The sequence below is a fragment of the Bos indicus genome, chromosome 7 (genome assembly GCF_029378745.1).
Source record: "Bos indicus isolate NIAB-ARS_2022 breed Sahiwal x Tharparkar chromosome 7, NIAB-ARS_B.indTharparkar_mat_pri_1.0, whole genome shotgun sequence".
NCBI lineage: Eukaryota > Metazoa > Chordata > Mammalia > Artiodactyla > Bovidae > Bos > Bos indicus.
In genome coordinates, this window is record NC_091766.1 from 57,942,848 (window position 1) to 57,966,739 (window position 23,892).

General features: G+C 42.8%; 1 protein-coding gene across 5 annotated transcripts in view; it reads right to left on the bottom strand.

The window, feature by feature from the left end:
• Positions 1-23,892, bottom strand: part of PPP2R2B (protein phosphatase 2 regulatory subunit Bbeta) — a 510,815-nt gene that overhangs the window by 455,418 nt on the left and 31,505 nt on the right. Inside the window, exon 1 of one of the 5 annotated variants that reach the window (XM_070793762.1) lies at positions 18,819-19,130. The exons of 2 other annotated variants lie outside the window; for them this stretch is intronic. In XM_070793762.1, coding sequence (XP_070649863.1) covers positions 18,819-18,892 — 74 coding nt within the window. In that variant the 5' untranslated portion in view covers positions 18,893-19,130. Of the gene's footprint in view, positions 1-18,818; positions 19,131-23,892 lie in introns of those variants that run through there. 2 more of the 5 variants (XM_070793764.1, XM_070793770.1) reach the window with 2 other exon arrangements.

A 23,892-nucleotide genomic window follows, 5' to 3' on the forward strand; every position in this document is an offset into this window, starting at 1 on the left:
AATTTATTACCAAAAGATTCCCATGCAACAGGCACTCTTATCACCTTTTGATGGCAAACAAGGCACGGAAAGATTAAGTAAGCTTCCAGAAGTCTCTCAGCTAGTGGATGGAAAAATCTAGCGGTGGAACCAGGCAGTCTGACTCTAAGGGTAAATTATTAAGTTACTCCATTGTAGAATTTAAGCACAGTGTCTCTAGAATCCAAGGTTTTTAAACTACTAGTATACTCTGCTTCTTTGAAGTGTATAATGAATATATGAGAAGATTATGTTTAAACAAAGCTATCAAGTCTACTACAAATGAATACAATATTCCAGCAAGACTGCCAATTTATTTCAGCCTTCCAGTCTTTGTATTTGTAGGTACCTCTACCTCCAAAGCTCTTCCCTGGGCTCCTTGCATGGCTGGCTCCTTCTTATCAGACAGGCCTCAGCTCAAACATATTTCTTCCTGTCCACCCTATGCCTAGCAGGCCACCATTCCTGAGTCACTCGCTATTCTATTTATCCTGCTTTTAATTTCTTCCCAGCCCTGATGACTATTTGTAAGTTCCTGGATATTGATGTCTACTTGTGGTCATCTTTTTCCCCAACCAGAATGTGAGCACCACAAGGTTAGGGGTATAGCAGCTGCTTTGCTTCCTTCCTTAAATTTCCTTAGAGACGGAACCCTGCCTGGTCCCTCACAGAGGCTTTAAAAACATATGATGAATTTACGCTTTCCCTGGGACCTGCAGCCTCAGCTCCCAGAGGGCATTACTTTTATGGAAGAGCATGCTACTGACAACCTGCCCACCATTCTGTGTACCAGGTAGGAAAGGAGAGGTGTTTTCAGAGATCTGAGAAATACTGTCCAATAAGCACCCAAAAGGAGCTGTGAATGCTCTGAAGGCTGCCAAGGCCACCAGGTATGAAACTTATTTGCCAGAAGACCAATTTGGAGGGTATTTCTACAGTTAGATAATATGCAAGGTCATCACTTTAAATGTTACCTGAATCTCCTTATTTTGGTCTTGTTTTGGCTCCTTTCTTACTTGAGATCGAATGGTTGTGATGGTTTATCACCCGTCTCCTCTAGAGAACTTAAGGCCATGAGAGCAGGGATCTAACTATCTTTATACTCCTAGATGTTCAGTGTCTAGGGCTTCTCCCGTGGCTCGGTGGTGAAAGATCTGCCTGCCAATGCAGGAGTCACAGGAGATTTGGGTTCAGTTCCTGGGTTGGGAAGATTCCCTGGAGGAGGAAAAGACAACCCACTCCATTACTCTTGCCTGGGAAATCCCATTGTCAGAGGAGCCTGATGTCCATGGAGTCACAAAGAATCAGACATGACTGAGTGACTGAAAACACACACATTCAGTGTCTAGAACCATGCCAAACAAATTATAGGTGCACAAGAAACATTTAATACAAGGACCAATAAATGAGCCAACACTTGGTTGTGTCTGTAGAGAAAGGCAGGTGGAATACCACAATGAAGCCAATGTTTACTGAGTCCCTGCTAAGTCCCAGGCACGTTTCCTGGAATGTATCTTACTTCAGTTATTTACCTGTTAAGTTAGAAGCTTTGGGAGGCCACCTTTTCACTTCAGTTCAGTCACTCAGTCGTGTCCAACTTGTTGCAACCCCATGCAGCACACCAGGTTTTCCTGTCCATCACCAACTCCTGGAGTTTACTCAAACTCATGTCCATTGAGTCAGTGATGCTATCCAACCATCTCATCTTCTGTTGTCGCCTTCTCCTCCCACCTTCAATCTTTCCCAGCATCAGGGTCTTTTCAAATGAGTCAGCTCTTTGCATCAGGTGGCCAAAGTATTGGAGTTTCAGCTTTAGCATCAGTCCTTCCAATGAACACTCAGGACTGATCTCCTTTAGGATGGACTGGTTGGATCTCCTTGCAGTCCAAGGAACTCTCAAGAGTCTTCTCCAACACCACAGTTCAAAAGCATCAATTCTTTGGTGCTCAGCTTTCTTTATAGTCCAACTCTCACATCCAAACATGACTACTGGAAAAACCATAGTCTTGACTAGATGGGCCTTTGTTGGCAAAGTAATGTTTCTGCTTTTTAATATGTTATCTAGGTTGGTCATAACTTTCCTTCCAAGGAGTAAGCATCTGTTTATTTCATGGCTGCAGTCACCATCTGGAGTGATTTTGGAAGACCCAAAAAATAAAGTCTGACACTGTTTCCACTGTTTCCCCATCTATTTGCCATGAAGTGATGGGACCAGATGCCATGATCTTAGTTTTCTGAATGTTGCACTTTAAGCCAACTTTTTCACTTTCATCCAGAGGCTCTTTAGTTCTTCTTCACTTTCTGCCATAAGGGTGGTGTCATCTGCATATCTGAGGTTATTGATATTTCTCCCGGCAATCTTGATTCCAGCCTGTGCTTCCTCCAGCCCAGCGTTTCTCATGATGTACTCTGCATATAAGTTAAATAAGCAGGGTGACAATATACAGCCTTGACGTACTCCTTTTCCTATTTGGAACCAGTCTGTTCCGTGTTGCTAACTGTTGCTTCCTGACCTGCATACAGATTTCTCAAGAGGCAGATCAGGTGGTCTGGTATTCCCATCTCTTGAAGAATTTTCCACAGTTTGTTGTGATCCACATAGTCAACCTTTTAAGGAGTTAAATATACAGAGTGGAAGATGCCTTTCTTCTTTCAGATATCAAAACCACATCTGGCTAGGGAAGTGGTTCTTTAAATGAAGGTTGGGTATCCCTGGATCTTCAGACTTTAATCAGTTCACTGAGGTCTGCACCAATATCTGATGTGTGCGTGTGCTCCATCATGTCCGACTCTCCCTGATCCCAAGGACTGAGTCTACCAGGCTCCTCTGTCGATGGAGTTTTCCAGGCAAGAATACTTGAGCGGGTTGCCATTTCTTGCTCCAGGGAATATTCCTGACTCAGGGATGGAAACTGAGCTCTTGCATCTTCTGCATTGACCTGTGGATTCTTTACAACTGTGCCACTGGGAAGCCTATATCTGATAGTGCTGTATCAAAAAAAAAATAATAATTTTGTGTGATGCCCAGAGCATGTCTGAGGATCAATAGAAAATTATAACTAAAGCCTTGGCCAGTGCTTCACCCAGAGGATCGTTTCCATTTATCATCTCACTTTGACTTGACCTGAAATGGAGCCAAAAATACAATTTCCAAACAGAAGACTGGAAATGAGTGCAAATGAAGTGAATTTGAAGGAGGCTGTTCCCAGCATGCACAGCAAGCTTCACATCAGGCAGTTAGACAGGGAAGAGAAAAATGCAGGCTGGCGCAGTGGCATGTCTGAGATTGGAGCAGGAGATGTTGGAGCAGAATTTGTTTGGGCAATATCTGACTGCCCCAAAACCCCAGCCCTCAGGTCTACACCATCAAGTTCAGCCCATCGCTTAGCGGCACTGGAGAGGTGTGATTATGGAGAAACCGGTGTTCCATACTCTGGTCCAAGACACGTTATTAGGTACGCAAAGCAGGGAAGATAGCACTTACAAGAAAATTCCCGAAAGTTTAATATCAGATAATAGTCTTTTCAGCTGATTCTGTGTGTATATAGGGCCAATTTCAAAGAAAAATAAGCTTCCTTTTATTTTAAAAAACCTGTAAAATAGTAATATCATTACACATACCTCACTCAGTTATTTAAAATTACCTCAAAACTGGTTTTCTCTTGAGGGCTTATCAGGACCCAAGCCTGCTGTGGGAAAGGAAGGAAAGTCTTTACAGGGTACCCTGGAGGGCTTTCCCTGCCTCTCTTCCACACAGATTCTCTACTCAGGCCAGCCTATCATCCTAAAGTATCCACAGGATTGTCAGGAATTTGTTATTGTCAAACCAGTAACAAAGGAGTACTGAGGCCGAAACACTGCAGTGAAACCATGGGCTGGCTTTCAGCCCCAGCTGTGGGAATCTGCCTGCAATGCAGGAAACCTGGGTTCAATCCCTGGGTTTGGAAGATCTCCTGGAGAAGGGAAAGGCTACTCACTCCAGTATTCTGGCCTGGAGAATTCCGTGGATCGTATAGTCCAAGAGGTCACAAAGAGTTGGACACAACTGAGCGACTTTCTCTCTTCTCTCTGTGATACTAATTGTTGTTGCTGTTTAGTTGCTAAATCATGTCCAACTCTTTGCAACCCCATGGACTATAGCCTGCCAGGCTCCTCTGTCCATGGGATCTCCCAGGCCAGGATACTAGAATGGGTTGCTGTTTCTTACTCCAAGGGATCTTCCCAACCCAGGGACCAAACCCACATCTCCTGCATTGGCAGGCGGATTCTTTACTGCTGAGCCACCTGGGAAGCCCCAGACACTAATTAGCTGTGTGCTCTTGGATGGTTCACTTCATCTCTCTGCATGGTGGAGGGCGGGGCTCTGAACATGGTTGCCTTGTCTCTTCCAGCTCTGGCTATGCATCCGGTTTGATGCAAATTGTCAGGACCAAGGTGATGCCCTGCCCCACTCACAGGCTGCAGCAGCCATTCAGAAAAATACTCTGTGTTCAGGTAGGGGAGGAAATGATTGTTAACCCTTTGCTTCTAAGTTCACCCAAGTGCACCCATCTTTGGCAGGTCTGCAATCATGCCATCTCCCAACTGAGATTTAGAATCAGGGTGTTTACAAATGGGTTCACCTAACCCCCTTCTCTTGAGCAACACTGCTCTCTGACGCTGTCTCTACAGTTTCCACATCTTGGGCTAGATATGGAGGGAGGGAGGAAGGAAACCATGCAACATTTAGCCGTGTTGCTTTTATTTTCTTTACTCTCTGTTAACCTAGGACAGTGTCTCTTGAATTACTGCACTTGGGGTTCCTTCCTCAACAGATGCTAGAGTGGAGCTTAAAAATGGAAGTTCTTGGGCTCCACTCTGGCTTCACTGATTCAGAATTTCAGCAGAGTGTGGGAGCCCCCAAATCTGCATTTTAAACTAAGCACTCTAATCTTATGTGGGCTAGACTTTGGGGACCACTGTCCTAGAAGAAGAAAGGCAAACATAACACAGGTCACTCCACTTGCCTACTCTTGCTGCCAACCATGAAGAATCATCATGTTTTTACACCAACATTTATCTCACCTGCTATGTGCTAAGTATGGGCTTCTCAGGTGACTTATTGGTAGAGAATCCACCTGCCAGTGCAGGAGACTGGGTTGGGAAGATCCCCTGGAGAAGGAAACAGCAACCCACTTCAGTCTTCTTGGCTGGAGAATTCCATGGACAGAGGAGCCTGGTGGGCTACAGTCCATGAGGTTGCAAAGAGCTGGACCTGACTTAGTGACTGAGCACGAAAGCACGTTCTATGTACCAGGTACAGTGGGCAGCAAAGGCTCAAAGTACCTGCTCTCTCATAGAGTTTATGGTCTAGCGAGAGGAAACAATGATAAACAAATACAAACATCTAACATGGGAAGCAGTGAGAAAATATATGATGTAAAACCAAGGTTAAGTGCTAGGGAGGTGTGTCTTTTCAGAGAAGGTAGGTAGGAAGGCCTATTTGAAGGATGACATCTGTACAAAGCCTTAAAAGAAGTGAGAAAAAGGATTGTAGGATTGGGAGAACAGTCCAGTAAGAGAGAATGATGATCTTTAACTTGTAGAGGGGAATGCAAAGCATTTTTGTGCACATGTAGAATTGTTTTGATGGTTCTAAGAAATAGATTTCAGCGCAACTTGAAGATGGAGGCATGGTCAGCACTGTCCTGAAGTTGAATGGCCTACTTGGGTGGAAAGCTAGCTCTTCACCACTATCTTACCAGGAATTTTGTGAGGTGGTTCATGGACCCTGCAAAGGTCCCTGAATCAGAGGTCATCTCCCAAATGAAAATTCTATAACGTTTTTCTGTGGGATGGAAACAGGTGGCCTAAAGGCCTGGGAGCATGGGTTGGATTTGCTTTCCTTTCTCAGTAGTTTTTTTTTGTTGTTGGGTGGGGGGTGTCTATCTAGCTTGTGTTGCCTTTAGTCAGGGCTGGAACATACTGTACACACAACATGGTGCCAATGTCATGTATTTCTGGTAATTGCTACCTGCTTGGCTCCTGCAGGATGTTTTGGGCTCCCACTGCATGCTTAGACATGCTATCTGGGTTACAGGTCTATGAGAGGATGAGTTTATAATTAAGGTAGGATGTGGCTTCCTAACCTTTGCTCCTAAAAGAGTGACCTTTGGCTAGCAGTCCCCTGAGAGGGCCACCTTGCTGTTTATAAATAAAGATACACAGCTGAGCATATGTACCATTCTCTCCAGAGGCTTGGATGTAGCAGCTATTTCTTGTCGAACAAACAAGATATGATGACATTTTTAATGGTTTTATCCTAAGACGGCCTTTCTCTTCTTTCTAAATATTGTGCTTTGCAATGCTGTATCTGGAAGAGTGAACACACTCTATTTTTCAGTGCTCATAGTGTTTACTGCCTCTTTGAAACACAGCCTGGTGTGTTCCTGCCATTGCTCATCTAGAATAACAATTGCCTTGTCTGAATGCAAGACAATGGCCAGGTTTCTGTGTTTGTAAGACTGTTTTAATAATACACAAATGCACCTTGAGGAATTTGGGGAGTACAAAGAACTATCTATTAATAGAAGTCTACTGTACTGCAACCATAAGGACTGCTTCTAAGAAAGCAACCACACATCTGAGCGGCCAACTTTTTAAAATATGTCCAGGCCCTCTTAGCCTCTCTATTGTCACAGCAGTCAGAAGAGTCTTTCATGCTACAGATACGGTCAGGCTTCTTTCCCCAAGTTCATATACTTTCATAATTTCCAGTTGGTCTTTGGATCAAGACCAGTTCCATCAGCCACACCACAGAGACACATAGGGTCATAGCATTCATAGCCTCAATCTCCTCCAAACTCCTTCTTGGCCTCTGTGCTCCAGCCTCACTGGCCTTCCTTCAGGACCTCACGTTCACCATGACCCATGACAAGATCTTTCATGGAAGATTCTCTGTCTTATCCTGCCTCCTTAAGTTTTACTCATTCACCAGATCTCAGCTCTGACACTTCTCCAAGGAAAGTACCCTGACCGCCCTGTGCATTACAAACCCCTCTGAGGCCCTGTCCTGACTCCATGTCCTCTGCATTGCAGCATTTGCCACAATTTATGTTCATTTGATTTGTTTTTCTTCCAACAGGGTTTGAGCCATATCTATTTTTACCACCAGAGAACCCACTGCCTAGCCAATATTTGACACTAAGGATGGAGGTGTTCTTTGTATTTTTAAAATAAGTGAATAAATACATTAATAACTTCTCTTGCAAGGAGGTTCCCTGACTAATGAATTTGCTCCAAACATATTCAAGTTAAGTGACATTCCCATGTATATAATTCAGATAGGGCTTTCATGCACATCTTTGAATTATTTTGCCTCCTCTTTGCTTTTCTTACTGACTGGGCTTTTACAGACACTTGCAAAGGCAAAGCCCTTGGCCATCTCAGCCTATCTCTCCTCCCAGCTCAGTCTGCCAGTGAAGAAACAATGACTCAGAAAACTAATGGGCCAGACTCTCTAATAACGATGATTTCACCACTGTTGATTTCTCTATTAGATTTCTAAAATTGAGTCAAAATGTAGGCACTGCCTTGAGGCACAACTACCAGAGACAAATAATGAATTCAGAAACACAATTCAGAACAACACTGACCAATGTATATTACAGGCAAGCACTGGGAAAGGTGATGGAGGTTGAAAGAATCAAAGAAAGAAAACAAATGGAAGCTTTTTTGATGGGAGTGGGATGAAATGCAAGGAATTCAGGATCTGCAACCAGACTCACTGGTGAGACCTGGACAAACATTCCATCACAGCAAGTGCGGAGACAGTATATTAAGCGGTGACCAGGCACATGCCGTTCAATGTCTTTAGCCTTTTAATAAATATGAAAAGGAGGCATCATTTACTTTCATTTCACAGTAGAAAAAACAGACACTCAGAGGATACATAACTTGAAGTCATGTTTGGAACTCTGGTTTATCAGATTCCAAAGCCAAACTCTTTCCAACTAAATATTGGGTTGGCCAGAAAGTCCGTTTGAATTTTTCTGTAAGCTGTCATGGAAAAACCTGAACACAAACTTTTTGGTCAACCCAGTATTTCATCTCATCAGTCCTCCATCAGTATCTTCACCTACAAAGTGTGGATACGATCAGGCAGGATTATCTCCAGGTGATAGTAATACATGCAGAGTACCTGGAGCCTTATTGGCTTCTACTTAAACATTATTTTCTGTCCTTCCTGTTTCTTACCCGCTGTTGAATTCCTTATGGATTTTTATTAGAAATTCCTGAAATAGGTTACCACTCCCAGAAAGATAATTTAATAGTCAAAGATTCAAGACAAGTACTTCACAAAGCACCCCTCAATTTCACACCAATGCCACCAAGTTTTACTGGTGCTATATCATTGTTTGACGAGGCACAGGAGGATTAGCCGTTTTCCCGAGACACCAATGTCAGAAGAGAACTTGAACCCAGTCCAGACTGCTGGGCCAGAATATTTTCCACCACCACGTCATGTCAAAATGCACAGGGCAGGAGCTGATTTCCAGGCACTTCCCTAATATGAATCCCATTAATAAAAACAACAGCTAACCCTCCATTTGCACCTGGAAACACATTACTCGCTTTGTATGAATGACCACATTTGCTGAACAAATGCACATTTGGTATGTGAATCATTTTTATCCCCCTTTTGATAGATAACAAAACTTGAGTGATTTTCTCTATATTAGGTAGATAGTTTAGCCAGTACTTGAATAAAACATCAGAAAGCAAATTCATAGCTACTGTGAAGCAGACAAATGCACAATAGAGGTTCACTGAATGTTTCAGAGGACAGCACTGACCTTGAATCTTTTCAGGACAGGCACTTCTCTGCCAGACATCTTGACCAAAAGCAACCTCTTGTCAGCAGCAGGATTTTAGTCTGTCATTTCAAAGGGATCCACAACTGATCAATCGCTTTCTCTCAGAGCTCTTCCCTGGAGCTCTGAAGATATTTGTCAGTCATGGCTGCTGCTTATCACAGACTCAGCTTCTAGCCTCTGATTACTCCTAAGATTCACCTGAGGGATCTTAAAAACCAGGATTCCTGGGGCCAATTTCCATGGAGAATGGGGCGGAGACAGCCCTGTGCCCTTCCACAGCTGATTGTCATACACGGCCAGGCTTAAAACATGCTGTTAGAGCTGAGTGCCCGTGCCTTTCTCCTGGTGGAACATAGTTTCTTAAAAGAGGAATGAATCTTTTCTCTTTTTTCAGTTTCCATGTGCTGAGAACAATGCCTGAATATTGTAGGCAGTAGTAGGGAGCAGCTAAGAGCCTGGATGCTGGAGTCAGGCAGTTTGGATGTGAACCCTCATCTACCACATATTAGCTGTGTGGTTTTTGAGTGAGTACTACTATACAATTCAATGCCTCATTCCCTTATCTGTAAAGTGATAACGTTCATCAATACTTGTGATGTTTTTGTGAGATTTATGGGAGGAAGTAACTATAAAGTATTTAATGCAAGGTCTGGCACATAACAAACCCACAATCAATGCTAGCTATGCAGATAGGCAAAAAATTCAATCAACATGGAACCGTAATGGCTCTACGTAACAGCTGTGGTAAACGCAGTGGGGATACAAAAAAATAATAAGTCCAAGTCCCTGAATGTTCACAGGCCTTATGCTAGGGGTGTTATCAATAATTTTTTTCACCTTCATGATAATACTTTGACATATTATTAGAAAAGGAAATATATCAGGTAAGTAACTGAAGGTCACAGCAAGTAATTATCAATCTGAGATTGGAACTCAGGTTCATCTGGCTTCAGATCTCACTAAAATTTCATATAAATGGTGATTCATATTCATTCAATCAATAAGCATCTTTGCCATGCTTGCTACGTGCTAGAAACTGTTCTAAGTACTGGAGACATAGAAACGAACAAAACAGAGAATGTCTCTGCTTTCATGCAGTTTATATTCTAGAGCGCAGAAAGACTGGCGACAAATAAATAAATGGATATATAACATGTCAGGTCAAGGTAAGTGCCATGGAGGAAAAGTAAAGCAGGGTACAAGTAACTGAGGGAGCATGTATTTGTGTATATGTGTGTATGTGAGAATTTTTTTCCCCATTTGGCAATATTGTAATCTTATTTTTCTTTTTTTTAATTGAAGTACAGTTGATGCACAAAAGTTACAGGTAGACAATATAGTGATTCACAACTTTTAAAGATTATACTCCATTTATAGCTATTATAAAATATTGGGCTTCCCTAGTGGTTCAGACAGTAAAGACTCGGCCTGCAATGTGGGAGACCTGGGTTTGACCCCTGGGTTGGGAAGATCCCCTGGAGGACAGTATGGCAACCCACTCACATATTCTTGCCTGGAAAATTCCCATGGACAGAAGAGCATGGTGGGCTACATCCATGGTGTTGCAAAGATTTGGACACAACTGAGTGACTAAGCACAGCACGGTGTATTGTACAATATATCCTGTGGCTTATTTTATACATAATAGCTTGTACCTCTTAATTTTATACCCCTATCTTGCCCCTGCCCTCTTTCCTTTCCCCACTGATAATCACTAGTTTGTTCTCTATACCTGTGAGTCTGTTTCTTTTATATTTTCACTACTTAGTTGTATTTTTTTCTTTTTTGGATTCTACATATGTCCTGATATCATACAATATTTATCTTTCTCTGTCTGACTTATTTCACTTAGCATAATACCCTCCAAGTTCATTCATGTTGTTGCAAATAACAAGATTTCACTCCTTTTTATGGCTGAGTAGTATTCAATTGTGTATATACGTACCACATCTTTATCCACTGATCTGTTGATGGATGCTTAGATTTCTTCCATATCTTGGCAACTGTTAATAATGCTGCTATTAACATTGGAGTGAGACTCAGTCGTGTCCGACTCTTTGTGACTCCGTGGACGGGAGCCAATCAGGCTCCTCTGTCCATGGAATTCTCCAGGCAAGAAGAGTGGAATGGGTTGCCATGTCCTTCTCCCAGGGATCTTCCCAACCCAGGGATTGAACCCAGATCTCTCACATTGCAGGCAGATTCTTTACCATTTGAGCTACCCAGGAAGTCCCTATTTTAGACAGGAAGGCCAATAAATGCTTCTGATAAAGAAACATTTGAGTGATGGACATAATAAGATGTGTTCAGATTCTGGGTAAGTTTTAGGAGTTTAAGTCCGAGGATTTATTGTAGAATTAGAAGGATATGAGACAGAAGGAAATAAAAGACAATTTCAAAGTGCTTGACTTGAGTAACTAGAAGAACGAAATTCTCATTTAGTGAGCTGAAGAAAAATGCTGAACAAAGAGGTTTTTCTTGAGAGGAAATCAGGAGTTCTGTTTTGAGATCTCTGTTGTGCATATGAGTGGAAATACTAGGTAGGCAGATAGACATACAAATCTGTATTTTAGGGAGAAGTTGGAGCTAGAAATATAAACTGAATAGAAGAGATTTCAGACCATGAGATCACCTAGGAGCAAGTATAGATTAAGAAGAAGACTGAGCCCCGGGCCCCAATATTTATAGGTTGGGAAGATGATGAGGAACTAGCTGGGGAGTCAGAGAAGGACTAGCCAGTGAGGGAGAGGGAAACAGAGAGAAAGTGTGGCCTTGAGGCCAAGACAAGAAAACTCTCTCAAGAAGGAAGCAGCGACTGTGTGGGTCAAAACTAGTGCAAGCTGCAGCAGAGGATGACAGGATTCATGAATGAGAGGGTCACTGGTGACCCTCACGAGAGCTGTTTCGGTGGCGGGATGGAAAGAGCAAACTGGAGGGAAAGACATGGTGACCATGTGGAGGACCCTTTCAAGGCTTTTTTTTTTTTTTCTGGAAAGGGGAGTGGGGAATGAGGCAGCAGCTGAGGGGGATACAGGATCAGGAGATGATTACTTTAAGTGAGATGATTTACAGCATGGCTGTGGACTGCCCCACAGGATCCTGTAGAGAGGAAGGACTTAGAGCAGAGGGAGAGGGGCTGAGTGCAGGGGTGAGGGGCTTGCGTGGGGGTCAGGGGTGGGATTCACACAGGGGAGGACCGGCTGGAGATGAAAGCAGGGACCATTCATCTGCTGCATGTGAAAATGGAAAACAAACTTGAAATGCAAAGCAGAGTCAAACAATGTAAGGTTCTGTCTCACTTAATCCTTCTAATAACCCCTTCATGTGGTGGAATATTATTTCTGTCTTACAGAGAATCACAATGTGCACTTGGGAAAGATTTTCAATGTAGTTGCGTATTTTGTAACAATGAGAAAATGAGTAGTCAGGGAATGCTGTAGGTGGAAGCGGGTTTGATGTGGACCCAAAGAGTGGGCTGGTTTTAAATATGTGAAAGGGGCTGAGACAAGAATTCCAAATACATGTAAGAATTCTATAAACATGTAAAAAGGCACAAAATAAAGCAAAATCCTTTCTTGGCAGGTACTTTGGAACTGAACTGCGTGGATTCTAATCCTAGCTCTTGCACTTAATAGCTGTGTGATCTTGGACAAGATAACTAACTTCTCTGTGCTCTGGTTTCCCCATGTTTAACACACAGGGATCGTAACTGTACCTACTTCATAGGATTGTTGTGAGGAATACATACAGGTAACTGTACCTACATCCATATACACACACAGTGGAACTGTGCCTAGAAAGTAGAGAACACTGCTTGGTTTACTTCTAAAAGTAAAGAGTTTGGGGAAAAAATGTGTATTTTTCCTGTGTGTGTGTGTGTGTGTGTGTGTACTTCCAGCAGTCCTGCTTTTGGGTATCATTGGAAGATATTCTGCTGCAAGAACTTTGCAGAACAGGGAGCTCAGCTCGGTGCTCTGTGATGGCCTAGAGTGGTGGGATGCGGGGATGGGTAGGAGGTCCAAGAGTGAGGGGATATATGCATACACACAGCTGATTCACCTCGTTGTACAGCGGAAACTAACATAACATTGGAAAGCAAGTATACTCCAATTTTTAAAAAGTCAGAAAGAGAAAAGAACCTTCTTCGTCTTGAAGGAGCATTATTGAAAGAAGACAGGTAAGTTTGTTCACTCACTCTGTCATTCAGTCCTTCATTCTAGTAGGATTTCTTGAGCATCTACTCAGTCCAGCTCTGTACTGACCGGGTTGCAGAGACCGAGGACAACTAGGGCAGGGTTCCTGTGCCCAAGCTGCTCCTGGCTAGCAGAAGGTAGATGCAGACTTAGACTGCTTCAATATAGCCTGAAGGCTATTCTCATACAGATCTTCAGGAGGAAATATGCAATGTAAGGGGCAAGAGCACTGAGTTTTTGTTTTGTCTTGTTCAACAGTAATTTATTAACTACCAGCCTTCAAGGATCAAACTGCCTAGAGAAAGAGACCAAAGAGTCACCAGACCCACACAATCCCATGTGATATATGGCTGCTGCTGCTGCTAAGTCGCTTCGGTCGTGTCTGACTCTGTGCAACCCCACAGACAGCAGCCCACCAGGCTCCCCCGTCCCTGGGATTCTCCAGGCAAGAACACTGGAGTGGGTTGCCATTTCCTTCTCCTACTAGGGTTTTATTACTATTACTTAAAATTTTATTTTGTATTAAGTATAGCCAAATAGCTTGCCTGGTGGCTCAGACTGTAAAGAATTTGCCTGCCAGTGCAGGAGAACTGGGTTCGATCCTTGGGTCAGGAAGATCCCCTGGAGAAGGGAAGGGTAACCCACTCCAATATTCTTGCCTGGAGAATTCCATGGAATGAGGAGCCTGCTAGGCTACAGTTTGTGGAGTCACAAAGAATCGGACACAACTGAGCAACTAATACTTTCATAATCGATTAACACTGTTGTGACAGTTTCAGGTACTCAGCAGAGTGACTCAACCATACATATACCTATATCCATTGCCCTGCTCCCCACAAACTCCCTTCCCATTCAGGCTGCCACATAACATTGAGCAGAGTTCCCTGAAGAGCACCGAGTTTTGATTCAGATTGTTTGGACCTGAGTCTTGGCTCTGCCACTTTCCTAACTAAGGCTCTGGGCAAGGTGGTGAGCATCAGTGTCCTTATCTGTAAAATGGAGATGATGGCGTCTAACACAAGAGGTTGTGTGAGGGGCCAGTGTGATTATACAGCCATGGCCCCCAGCACACAGCCAAAGATCCACAGGCTTTGTGGTGCTATGGCTGCTTCTCTCTAATTTCCTCTTCTCATTGTTATTGTGGTTTATATGACTCATAAAAACACTTCTGTCTTCGGACTTGTTGAGGAAGTCTTCCTAGAAAGATGTGACTCAAACTGAGTTTTAAAGGATGGATGGGGTTTGCAGCATGAAAGATGACCAGGCAACTCAGGGAAAGGATACCGTCTCTGGCTCAGCACATCACCCTTTGGATAAAGAAAGCATCTGCACCAATTTGTAAGATAATCCAAATAAAAGCTCTTCATGTCAGGTACCAAATCAGGTCCACTGGAGAATATTAGGCAAGCTTCCTCATACCTTCCTGGCTCTCTCATTCTGTGGGTCTCCTATGCCCCTCTGTCCTGTCTGGAATGATTTCCTTTTGATTGGAATTGGAATTTTGTTCCTCTGCTCCTGAAACCATTCTGCTGTATGAATCCTTCCCTATCAGGAGGAGGGAGTTATGTGCTCACTTGATGGATTCACAGAGAAGGGAATACCATCCAATTGCCTTCTCAAAACCCTACCTGTACTCTTGTATCAGCTCTATTTAGTTGTCCTTTTTTTCTGGATCTGTCTTCTTATTTCAAGTTACAGTATTACTAGAATATGGTAATAAAAGCTGATCCCTCAAATATGGCCACCAAAAACGCCCCAGTCCACAGTGTTTTAAACAACTCCCCAATCCAGCATTCACATAAAAGGTAATGTTTTGCAGAATATTGTCCACATGTTTTTAAGATTTATCTATACAACAGTATTGGTATTTGTAATCTTCTTCAATAAAAATTGAGCACCTATTATGTACTTGGTATTGTTCTAGTGATGAGGTTAAAACAGAGAGCAGAATTACATAAGAGTCTTGCTCTTGACGCTTTCAATCCAGTAAGGAAACAGATACTAACAAATCAGTTGTATCAGTCTATTCATAATGGTAAGCTAGGATAGGTGCTCTGAAGGAAAGAAACCCAGTTCTTTAAGAGCTATGATCGGAGACTTCTCTGGCGGTCCAGTGGCTAAGACTCCACACTCCCAATGCAGGGGGCCTGGGTACAGTCCCTGGTCAGGGAACTAGATCCCACATGCTTCAGTGATGATCGAGGATCCCACATGCTGCCACTAACACCCAGCAGAGCCAAATAAGTAAATACATTTTTTTAAAAAGAGCTAAGATCAGCTGAGGGTCAAGAATGGCTTCTCAGCTTCAGTTGAGAATCGACAGCTTGAATTAAAGAATGGGGCAGAGGGGAGAGAGAACCATCCCCCAAATCTGTGGTCAGAGGGAGAATATGGAGACAGGCAGCTTATGGCTGGAGAGCCAACAAGAAGGTGTGTTTGGGGTCACTCAGGAAAGTCAGGCAGGAGTCAGAATATGCAGGACCTAAAGGCCTGGGGAGGTCATCGACAGGTTAAGGGCAAGTGTGTTTGTGTTTGAGGTGGTAGGGTGGAATCATGTTTCAAAAAAGAATTTTGACTTCAATATATGGACCAACTCTCTACATGATGGATGAAAAACAGGCTTGAGGGATGAGAATGAGAAAGTGAAGGAAAAAGGAACTAACATTTATCGACTACATATTATAGATTTACCCTATCTACAATGTGTTGCTGTATATAATGTGTTTAGGTAACGCCTTGGATGCAGTAAACAGAAGTACAGGCTGGCTACCATTATCATCACACTGTGTGTGGCATTCTGAATGTATTTCCTTGCATGTTTTACAAACGAGGGAACTTAGGATAAGAGAAAGCACTTCCCCAGGGACTCACTGGTAAAGAACCTGCCTGCCAATGCAGGAGATGCAGGCTTGATCCCTGGGTCAGGAAGATCCCCTGGAGAAGGAAATGGCAACCCACTCCAGTATTGTTGCCTGGGAAATCCCATGGACAGAGAAGCTTGGCAGGCTGTAGTCCATGGGGTTGCAAAAGAGCCAGACATGTCTTTGCAACTAAACAACAGGCTAAGAGAGGTAAAGGAACTACCCAACATCACCCACTTGGCAAGTGGTAGAGCTAGGACTCTGCCCAGGATCTTCCTATGTTGAGAGAACAAAGTCAAGGCAAAGCTGGGAGGATAATACTAATCGTCTCAGTAGGATGGTTCCATCCCTGAAGCAGCCCAGGTATTGTTAATGCTCTTAAAGTTGTTCTAGAATTACTCTTAAGGGGATTGTCTGGATTTATTTGACTTTCACAGGGATAGACACAAGTTAATCATTACTGTCTTTTTCAATTAAATAAATGTTCCCAGTCAGAATAGACTATAGAGTAACAGGATTGCTAACAATGTAGAAACATAAACTCAGATTCATTCTGACATCTTTTTCTCCTCAAACTCTAAATAAGTGTAACAAGTTTCTAGTGACACTGTGATGCTTTGGGGGAAACCACTTTATTGCTTGAGAGAGTATGATAACAGAGACTTGAATATCTAAGAAGGCACATAGGGTGTAGGACTAAAAAATGGAGGGCATTTATCATGTAGTAAGTTTTATGAATAACTTTAATTATCACACTTAATTTTTAACATCCTGGTAGCTGTTGTTGTTTAGTCGCTAAGTTGTGTCCAACTCTTTTGCAACCCTGGGGACTACAGCCTGCCAGGCTCCTCTGTCCATGGGATTGCTAAGATAAGAATATTGGAGCGGGTTGCCATTTCTTTCTCCAGGGGATCTTCCCAATCCAGGGATTGAACCCATGTCTTCTGAATTGGCAGGTGGATTCTTTACCACTGATCTACCTGGCAAGTCCAATATCCTGGAAGTAGGTCTCTTTAGTTCAATTCTAGAGATGAAACTGGGGTTAAAGCAATTAAGGGACTTGTCTTTGGCCTCTTGATATTTAACTCCTGCCTTTTCTACTCTGCCCCAGAGCCTTATTCATGATTTTAATGTTTGGCAGAGGCTATTCCCTTTGACCATCATCTTTAATACATTTACAAGAAATTTGTAGTCTTTCTCCCCACCCCCATACACACACTTAAATCTGATGATAGCTGGTGATTCAGAGATTGTTTGCTTTGACATGAATAAAATGAGGTTTCCATTTTGATGGAATTAGTCAGTTAAATTTGACATAAAAAACAGTTCAAGAAAGTTCTCATGGTGGTGGTGTTCTGTCTGCCCAAGGTACGGTCTTTAGTCTGATTCATAAACAAAACACCAACTGAATAGACAAAGTGTTGGAGTTCTCAAAGTTTAAGCTGGGAGGAGAGGCAGGGCACCAATCAGAAATCACTGAGGCAGCTTCCTATATGAGTTTAAGTCTTCTGTGTTTGGAAAGTTCCCCTCATGGAGATTTCTACCCACGCTACTCTTTGTCTATCCCCAGTATGTATAGGGACTTGCTACGTTTCTATGAGGGAAGAGAGACTTCTTAGTGGGCCATCTCCTTTAGCCACCAATAACATTTTAAAGTAAATATGCAAATTAAAACCAAAAATCTATGAATTATCAATGCCTATGGAAAATACTACCCTCAGTTTCAGTTCCAAACTTCTACTCCTATTTCCTGAGAATACTGATTAAAAAGCATCTTTATGGTATAATACACACTTCTCTTATTTTAAATACACAGCCCCTAGTCCAAGGCTCTTCCTGTGAGGATGAGAAACGAGGATGGGTTTTCAGAACAGGCTGCTTACCGGCTCACTTCCAGAAGAGTGTGTCTAGACCTGAGGCAGAGTTGTTGTTCCTCACCAACCTTAACCCTCTATCAAGGACTGCTTGTAGGACAACACCTACAGCTGAAAACAGCCAGTCTGTTGACTGGCTGAAAACAGCTGAAAACACTGACTTTTCTTGAAATTGCTCTTTTCCTAGGATGTATCAGATCAAAAGAAACAGGCAAATCACACAGAGAAGATGCAAGACCAGCTACTGACTCTAGAAATGTTGAAAGCTGCAGTGCTTAGTTGACGGGGAATTGCCAGTATGTTTACAAGGCATTGCACACGTGCACGTAGAAAGTCCCCCTGACGTAGGCATAGCACGCTAGGTTAGAGGGTGCAGAGAAGGTCCCCCAAAGGACCAGGAACTGTTTGTACAAGACTCAGCTCACCCTTGCCTTAAGGCATCAACTTAGGACCCCACAGACCACATTGCCAGCAAGCACTGAAACTCGGCTGCGATCTTCCTGCCCTGCACCCCAAGTACAGACTCTGAGCAAATCAACCCAACAACCAACTGATGCTCCATCGTCATACAGTAATAAGCCCATTCTATTTTGCTAATTGCTTTCTTGGGCATACACCAAGTTATTAAAAGGACAGTGACAAAACAAGAGAGCTTGGATAAATGTATGTGGCGGCACCTACAGCAATTTGTTTTCCCCTTAACGTTAGTTCCAGTTACTTGTTTGCATGTGAAAGAGAACAAGGAGAATTGGCAAAACATTTCTAAATTATTTTCTACTCAGCTGCATCAGTGCTGAGACCACCTTTGCAATTGTTATCCTGCTCTTCAGAAAAGACTTTCCTCGTAGAAAACAGACTGATTTTAGAAGCAGATCTGAGTCTGTGAGATAGACGCTTTTGCCAGGCACGAGAGTCTTCTAGGAGCTGCAGAAGGCAGTCTCGGTAGAGCCTGTGGGAAGTCAGACACCAGCCCACTTTTTCCCACCCACCCAGACACTCTCCCTCTCTGGTCTGTACCTTCCGTGTGGCAGCTGGAAGAGAGGATGGTGTTCGGAGGTCTGAAGATGTAAGGCAGGTAACGAGAGAAGCATTTCATCTTCCAAAAAAGAAGGCAAAAGAAAAAAAAATCTAAATAAAAAAACAGTCTCCTGAATCCATCAGGATTCTCTCGGCCTTTAAAGCTGGCTACATCACCCACATGTTTATGGAGGCTCTCTCCCCGTGTTGCAGAGCTGGGGAGCCTGAGGAATAACTGAAGCTGGGTCCCATGTTGCCATCAGCGCCAGGGAGCACTGCCTTACATTTCTGCATGCAGCTCAAACTCAGAAGCCCCTAAGCAAGCCGCGATATAGCCTCTTCATTGGCTGCAGCTCCTCCAAGCAGGATTTGCTGAGTAAGTCAGTCTTGCCTGTAAACACACGCTGAAATGCCCTGCCTGAAACCTCTCTCTTTTCCCGTGTGGTCAGTTTCTCTTAGCAAGAGAAATCCAGCAGGATATGGGAGGCGTGAGGATAAGTGACCATCTCTTATTTAGCTGAAAGATCAGATGAAACAAAGACAGCATAGTGTTCCGCCCTGGAGAGAGATGACTGTTAAAAGGAGCCACCCGTAAAGCCATGGGTCTCAGGAATATTAAAGTACAGTGCAATGAAATGGGTCTCTGTCCTTGCTTAATCTAGATTGAGTTCTAGTTTTTTAATACGAAACCCAGACAATAGGACCATTTATCATTTAGGTGAAGCCAAAAGCTGGGTTGAGTAGCCGGTGACAGAGGGCTAACACAGACAGATTCTGTGCTCCACTACGGCTGTTTTTTCCTGCCAGCACTCACGCCGAGGCAGTAACTTGGTTCTGAGTTATTTGCTGTACAAATTTAAAGCCACAACACAAGAATAGAGGCTAAACCCAAGGGAAATGGCCTTTCACCAGCCCGTGTGCTCTGATGGCATACGAAAATCTGGAACGAGGAAGTTGATGCAAGGATTACACAACTTTACCAAAACTTTCACTGAGATTGCAGAGACAGAGAGATAGAGAATATTAAAGGAAAGGACCAATTGCCAAAACAAATGATTTAGATTTGGGAGTTGGTTTGGTTACAACCCAGGAAATAGTAATAATTTTGGAAATCTTACTGCTGGAAGGTAAGCACAAGACATCATCATTGGGATTTATAAGTTCGGTCAAATACACTATTGAGTATGATTAAGAGAAACAGGGGAATATTTTCTGTGCTGTATTCAGAGGCACAGGAAATGATTTAAATGGCCCATAAAGGAAAACCAGTATTCCCCTGAGTGAAAATTTTAAAAATAAGATTTAATATAAAAGTTTGCCTTGAAATCTGATAGGATAATTTTTGAGCCTTTATGGGCTCTCCTCTGTATGAAAATATTTAATTTAGCATTGGAGAAATGTGCTGGTCTGCCCACAAGAGCAAAGACTTAGAGCTGTAAGTAACTATAGAGCCAGTGCAGGCCAGGATGTAAGTTCGCTCTTCCACCAACATGCTCTCGCCCTGGTTTCTGGACCACTGCAGCATGATGACAAACTACTGCTGAGGATGGAACATTAACCCTTTGATAATCATGTTATCGATCACTTCCTTAGACCTAGAGACCTGGCAAGGTTGGGCCATCCCAAATAAGGTGCTGTTTAGACAATGCCTAAATGGTATGGATTAGTTGTGTAGATAATCTCAAACCCACAACAGATGAGCAAATCCAGAGGCATCTTCCTGATAGATACAGAACATCTAATCCCTGATCAGTAATGAGTCAAATGGAAGGAGGCTTTGGGACCAACCTGACCTGAGTTTGAATCCCAGTGCATGCACTTATTGGCAGGGAAGATATAAACACAGCTTTAACACTTGTTAGCCTCAGTTTCTGCATCTATAAAATGGGAACAACAAGGTTTTCCTCCCACTTTCTTGAATGAAAGGAGATGATAAGCATGTGATGCACCCTGTTTATTATAGACACTTGCCAAACTGTCACTGCCAAGGCTGTTCTTACTGCTCTCGTCAGCTTTCTCTGAGCTCCTATGGCCACAAACACTGTCAGAGTAATGAAAGAGTGGGTGTGGTTAAGAGAGTGGTGCTGCCATTACACCACTTGGGCTTAAGCCAGTCTTTTATATTGACTTACTGTGTGATCCTGGGCAACATACTTAACGTCTCTAAGAGTCTTGAGAGTCTCTTAGATGGCAAGGAGATCCAACCAGTCAATCCTGATGGAAATTAACCCTGAATATTCATTGGAAGGACTGATGCTGAAGCTGAAGCTCCAGTACTTTGGCCACCTGATGTGAAGAGCTGACTCACTGGAATGGACCCTGATGCTGGGAAAGATTAAGGGCAGGAGGAGAAGGGGGTGACAGAGGATGAGATGGTTGGATGGCATCATTGCCTCAATGGACATGAGTTTGAGCAAACTGTGGGAGATAGTGAGGGACAGGGAAGCCTGGTGTACCGTAGTCCATGGAGTCACAAGGAGTCAGACACGACTGAGCAACTAAACAACAACAATAGCAAGTCTCATTACAAAGCTAATAAGGATAGTAATAGAATAATAATAGAATGTTACAGGATAGCATGAGGGCTAAGTAGGAAGGCTCATAGAAGGGTTAAACACAGTGCCTAGAATTTTGTAAGTGCTTCATAAGTTTAATTGCTATTGTCTATAACAGTAATATCAGCCCTTAATCACAGTATCTTATGGCATTTACTTACCTGTCTTATCTAAACAATGAAACTGTAAATTTCTCAGGGGAGATATCAATGTCTAATTCATCTTTGTACTCTTAGTGCCTCACCCATTGTCTGAATGAAGTAGGTACTCAATCAGTATTAGTTGAATGAATAAGCTAATGAATGAGTGAATGAATCCACATATATGGGAGAAAGCTTCTGAAGGATATTTTATAATTTTTGTGGAGTTCCCTCCACAAATGAAGTGAATTTGAGTCCATCATAAAACTGGAATATATTATTTAAGCAAAGAGATTATGGAATGCATGAAGAGACATGCTTCAACTTTGCATATTTCAGTCTTAGATATACACAGTAGGCATTTAGTAAATACCTTCGGAGTCACTGGTAGACCTTCAATAAGTACTTCCTGGGTGAAAAAATACTCACTGACGGTGCTGCCCATAATTATCCTTAAAGAACTAAATAAAGAATGAACATTAACTGGACACAAGGCACTCGCAACCAGTCAGTACCTCATAACCTCGGCTATAAATGTCTTCTCCAGTCCCAGTTTAAAATGACTGATTTAGTGCCAGGCCTAGGGACCCTACATACCCATCTGCAGAATGGGCAAGGAACAGGAAAACCAGATTTGAAGTTTCCTCGGAAAGGTGATTCCCAGGTGGGTGGTTTGTACTGCACTATTTGAACTATTCAATGTGCTTTTGTGTCTTTCTCCCTTTTATTCTCTGAACAACTCCATTTTATGGAAGAAAAAACAGGCTGAGAGGATATAATAATTTATCCAAAGACAAACAGACCTGATCCCCATGCCCCGCCAAACCAGGAGACCCAGTGTTTCTGCATCACAATCACTTGATGATCTTGTGAAGATCACAGTAGCGCTCAAGCCTATTGATTCAGACTCTCTGAGGATAGGCAAGGAGTATTTAGCAGTCCATGTGATTCTTATTTAAAATTTGAGAACCTCTGGAGTAAGGTATTTCATTTCATGCTTTGACTTGAAGGGTCAGGGTAACAGCTCAAGTTTTTCAAACATCATTCTCATAAATTATTTGTCATATCACTTTTGCCCAACAATTAGTTCTACTCGACTTTATATCAGTCATCAGACTGAGTGATGGGGATACAGGATATAAGACATCATCCTTGCTCTAATGGAGTATGTTTTCCAGAAAAAAGAACTAATAAACTATCATATACAGCATTATAGAGGTGACAGCAGGTAGAGGTTCTGAAAAGTTTATTTGGGATTATGGAGCCCTAAAGGTCAATGTTAAAGATCCATGCTTTTCTTCAAGGTCATTCAGGATCACTCAGGCCACTCAAGTTCACCCAGAATCTCCCAGGGTCACCTCACATCACTCAAGATCACCCAGTGCCACCCAGAGTCACCTAGAGCCACACAGGTTTATCCAGGGTCATCCAAGGCCACCCAGTGCCAGGCAGTTTTGGTCAACCTACCATGATGATCTTTACATTCTGAGTGTCTAGTCCACTGGCAAAGGACAGACTGGCTTCCATCTCTGATATTTTGTCCAAGTGTGGTCAGCAACCTAGTATGAGGAATGATGATAATATGGTATTTGCCCATAAAGAGATCCATAATTTGCATTAGGTATTATTTATGAAAGGTTCCCATTAAAAGGAAATGATCTTACTGGAAACCCAGAAAATAAAGAGTTAGCAGTCATTTATTCCATAAGTTCAACTAGACTCTGATGTGCCTCATGTCATCACAGATCAGAACACAGCTGCCAGGAGAGGATGGAATCTTTCTATGGTGAAGGGAGGCTCCAAGGCAGTGGCAGAGGTGCCTGAAGGGAGGGCCCATGAGCAGAGAGAAAGGGAAATGAGAAGCCTAGAAGGAGGGAAAGATAAAGGTGACCCATTTTAGGTGCCATGTGAGAAGGGCCTGAAGTCTGGCCCAGGGACAACAAATGCCCCAGATGACTTCCAAATGCCAGGTTCCGACATCAAATGGCCAAAAAAAAAAAAAAAAAAGTAATTGGGAGACTGTTGAGTGCTGTACTATGGATCAGGCTGTTCCAAGCTTTCTTTAAACTGAACTCATGGGAGCTCAACAAGCAACTTTGTCCTGCAAAGTCCCAACTGGAAATTTTGCCTTGGGGTCAATGGAGCTGGGGGTCTCTAAGCAATCTATTCCCATTAGTGCCAGTTCTGTCACCTTCTCTCACTGAAGCCCAACTCCTATGGGAAAGCTACCCTGATCAGTCTCTTTTAGCATGTTTTTACAACCTCCTTTGGGAAAGTTGCATTATCATGGTCTTTGATTTTGCTAAGAAAATTAAATTCTGGGCGGGGCTAGGTAAGAGAGGAAATTAGCTTATTTAAGATCAGTCAGGCTAAGTTTGC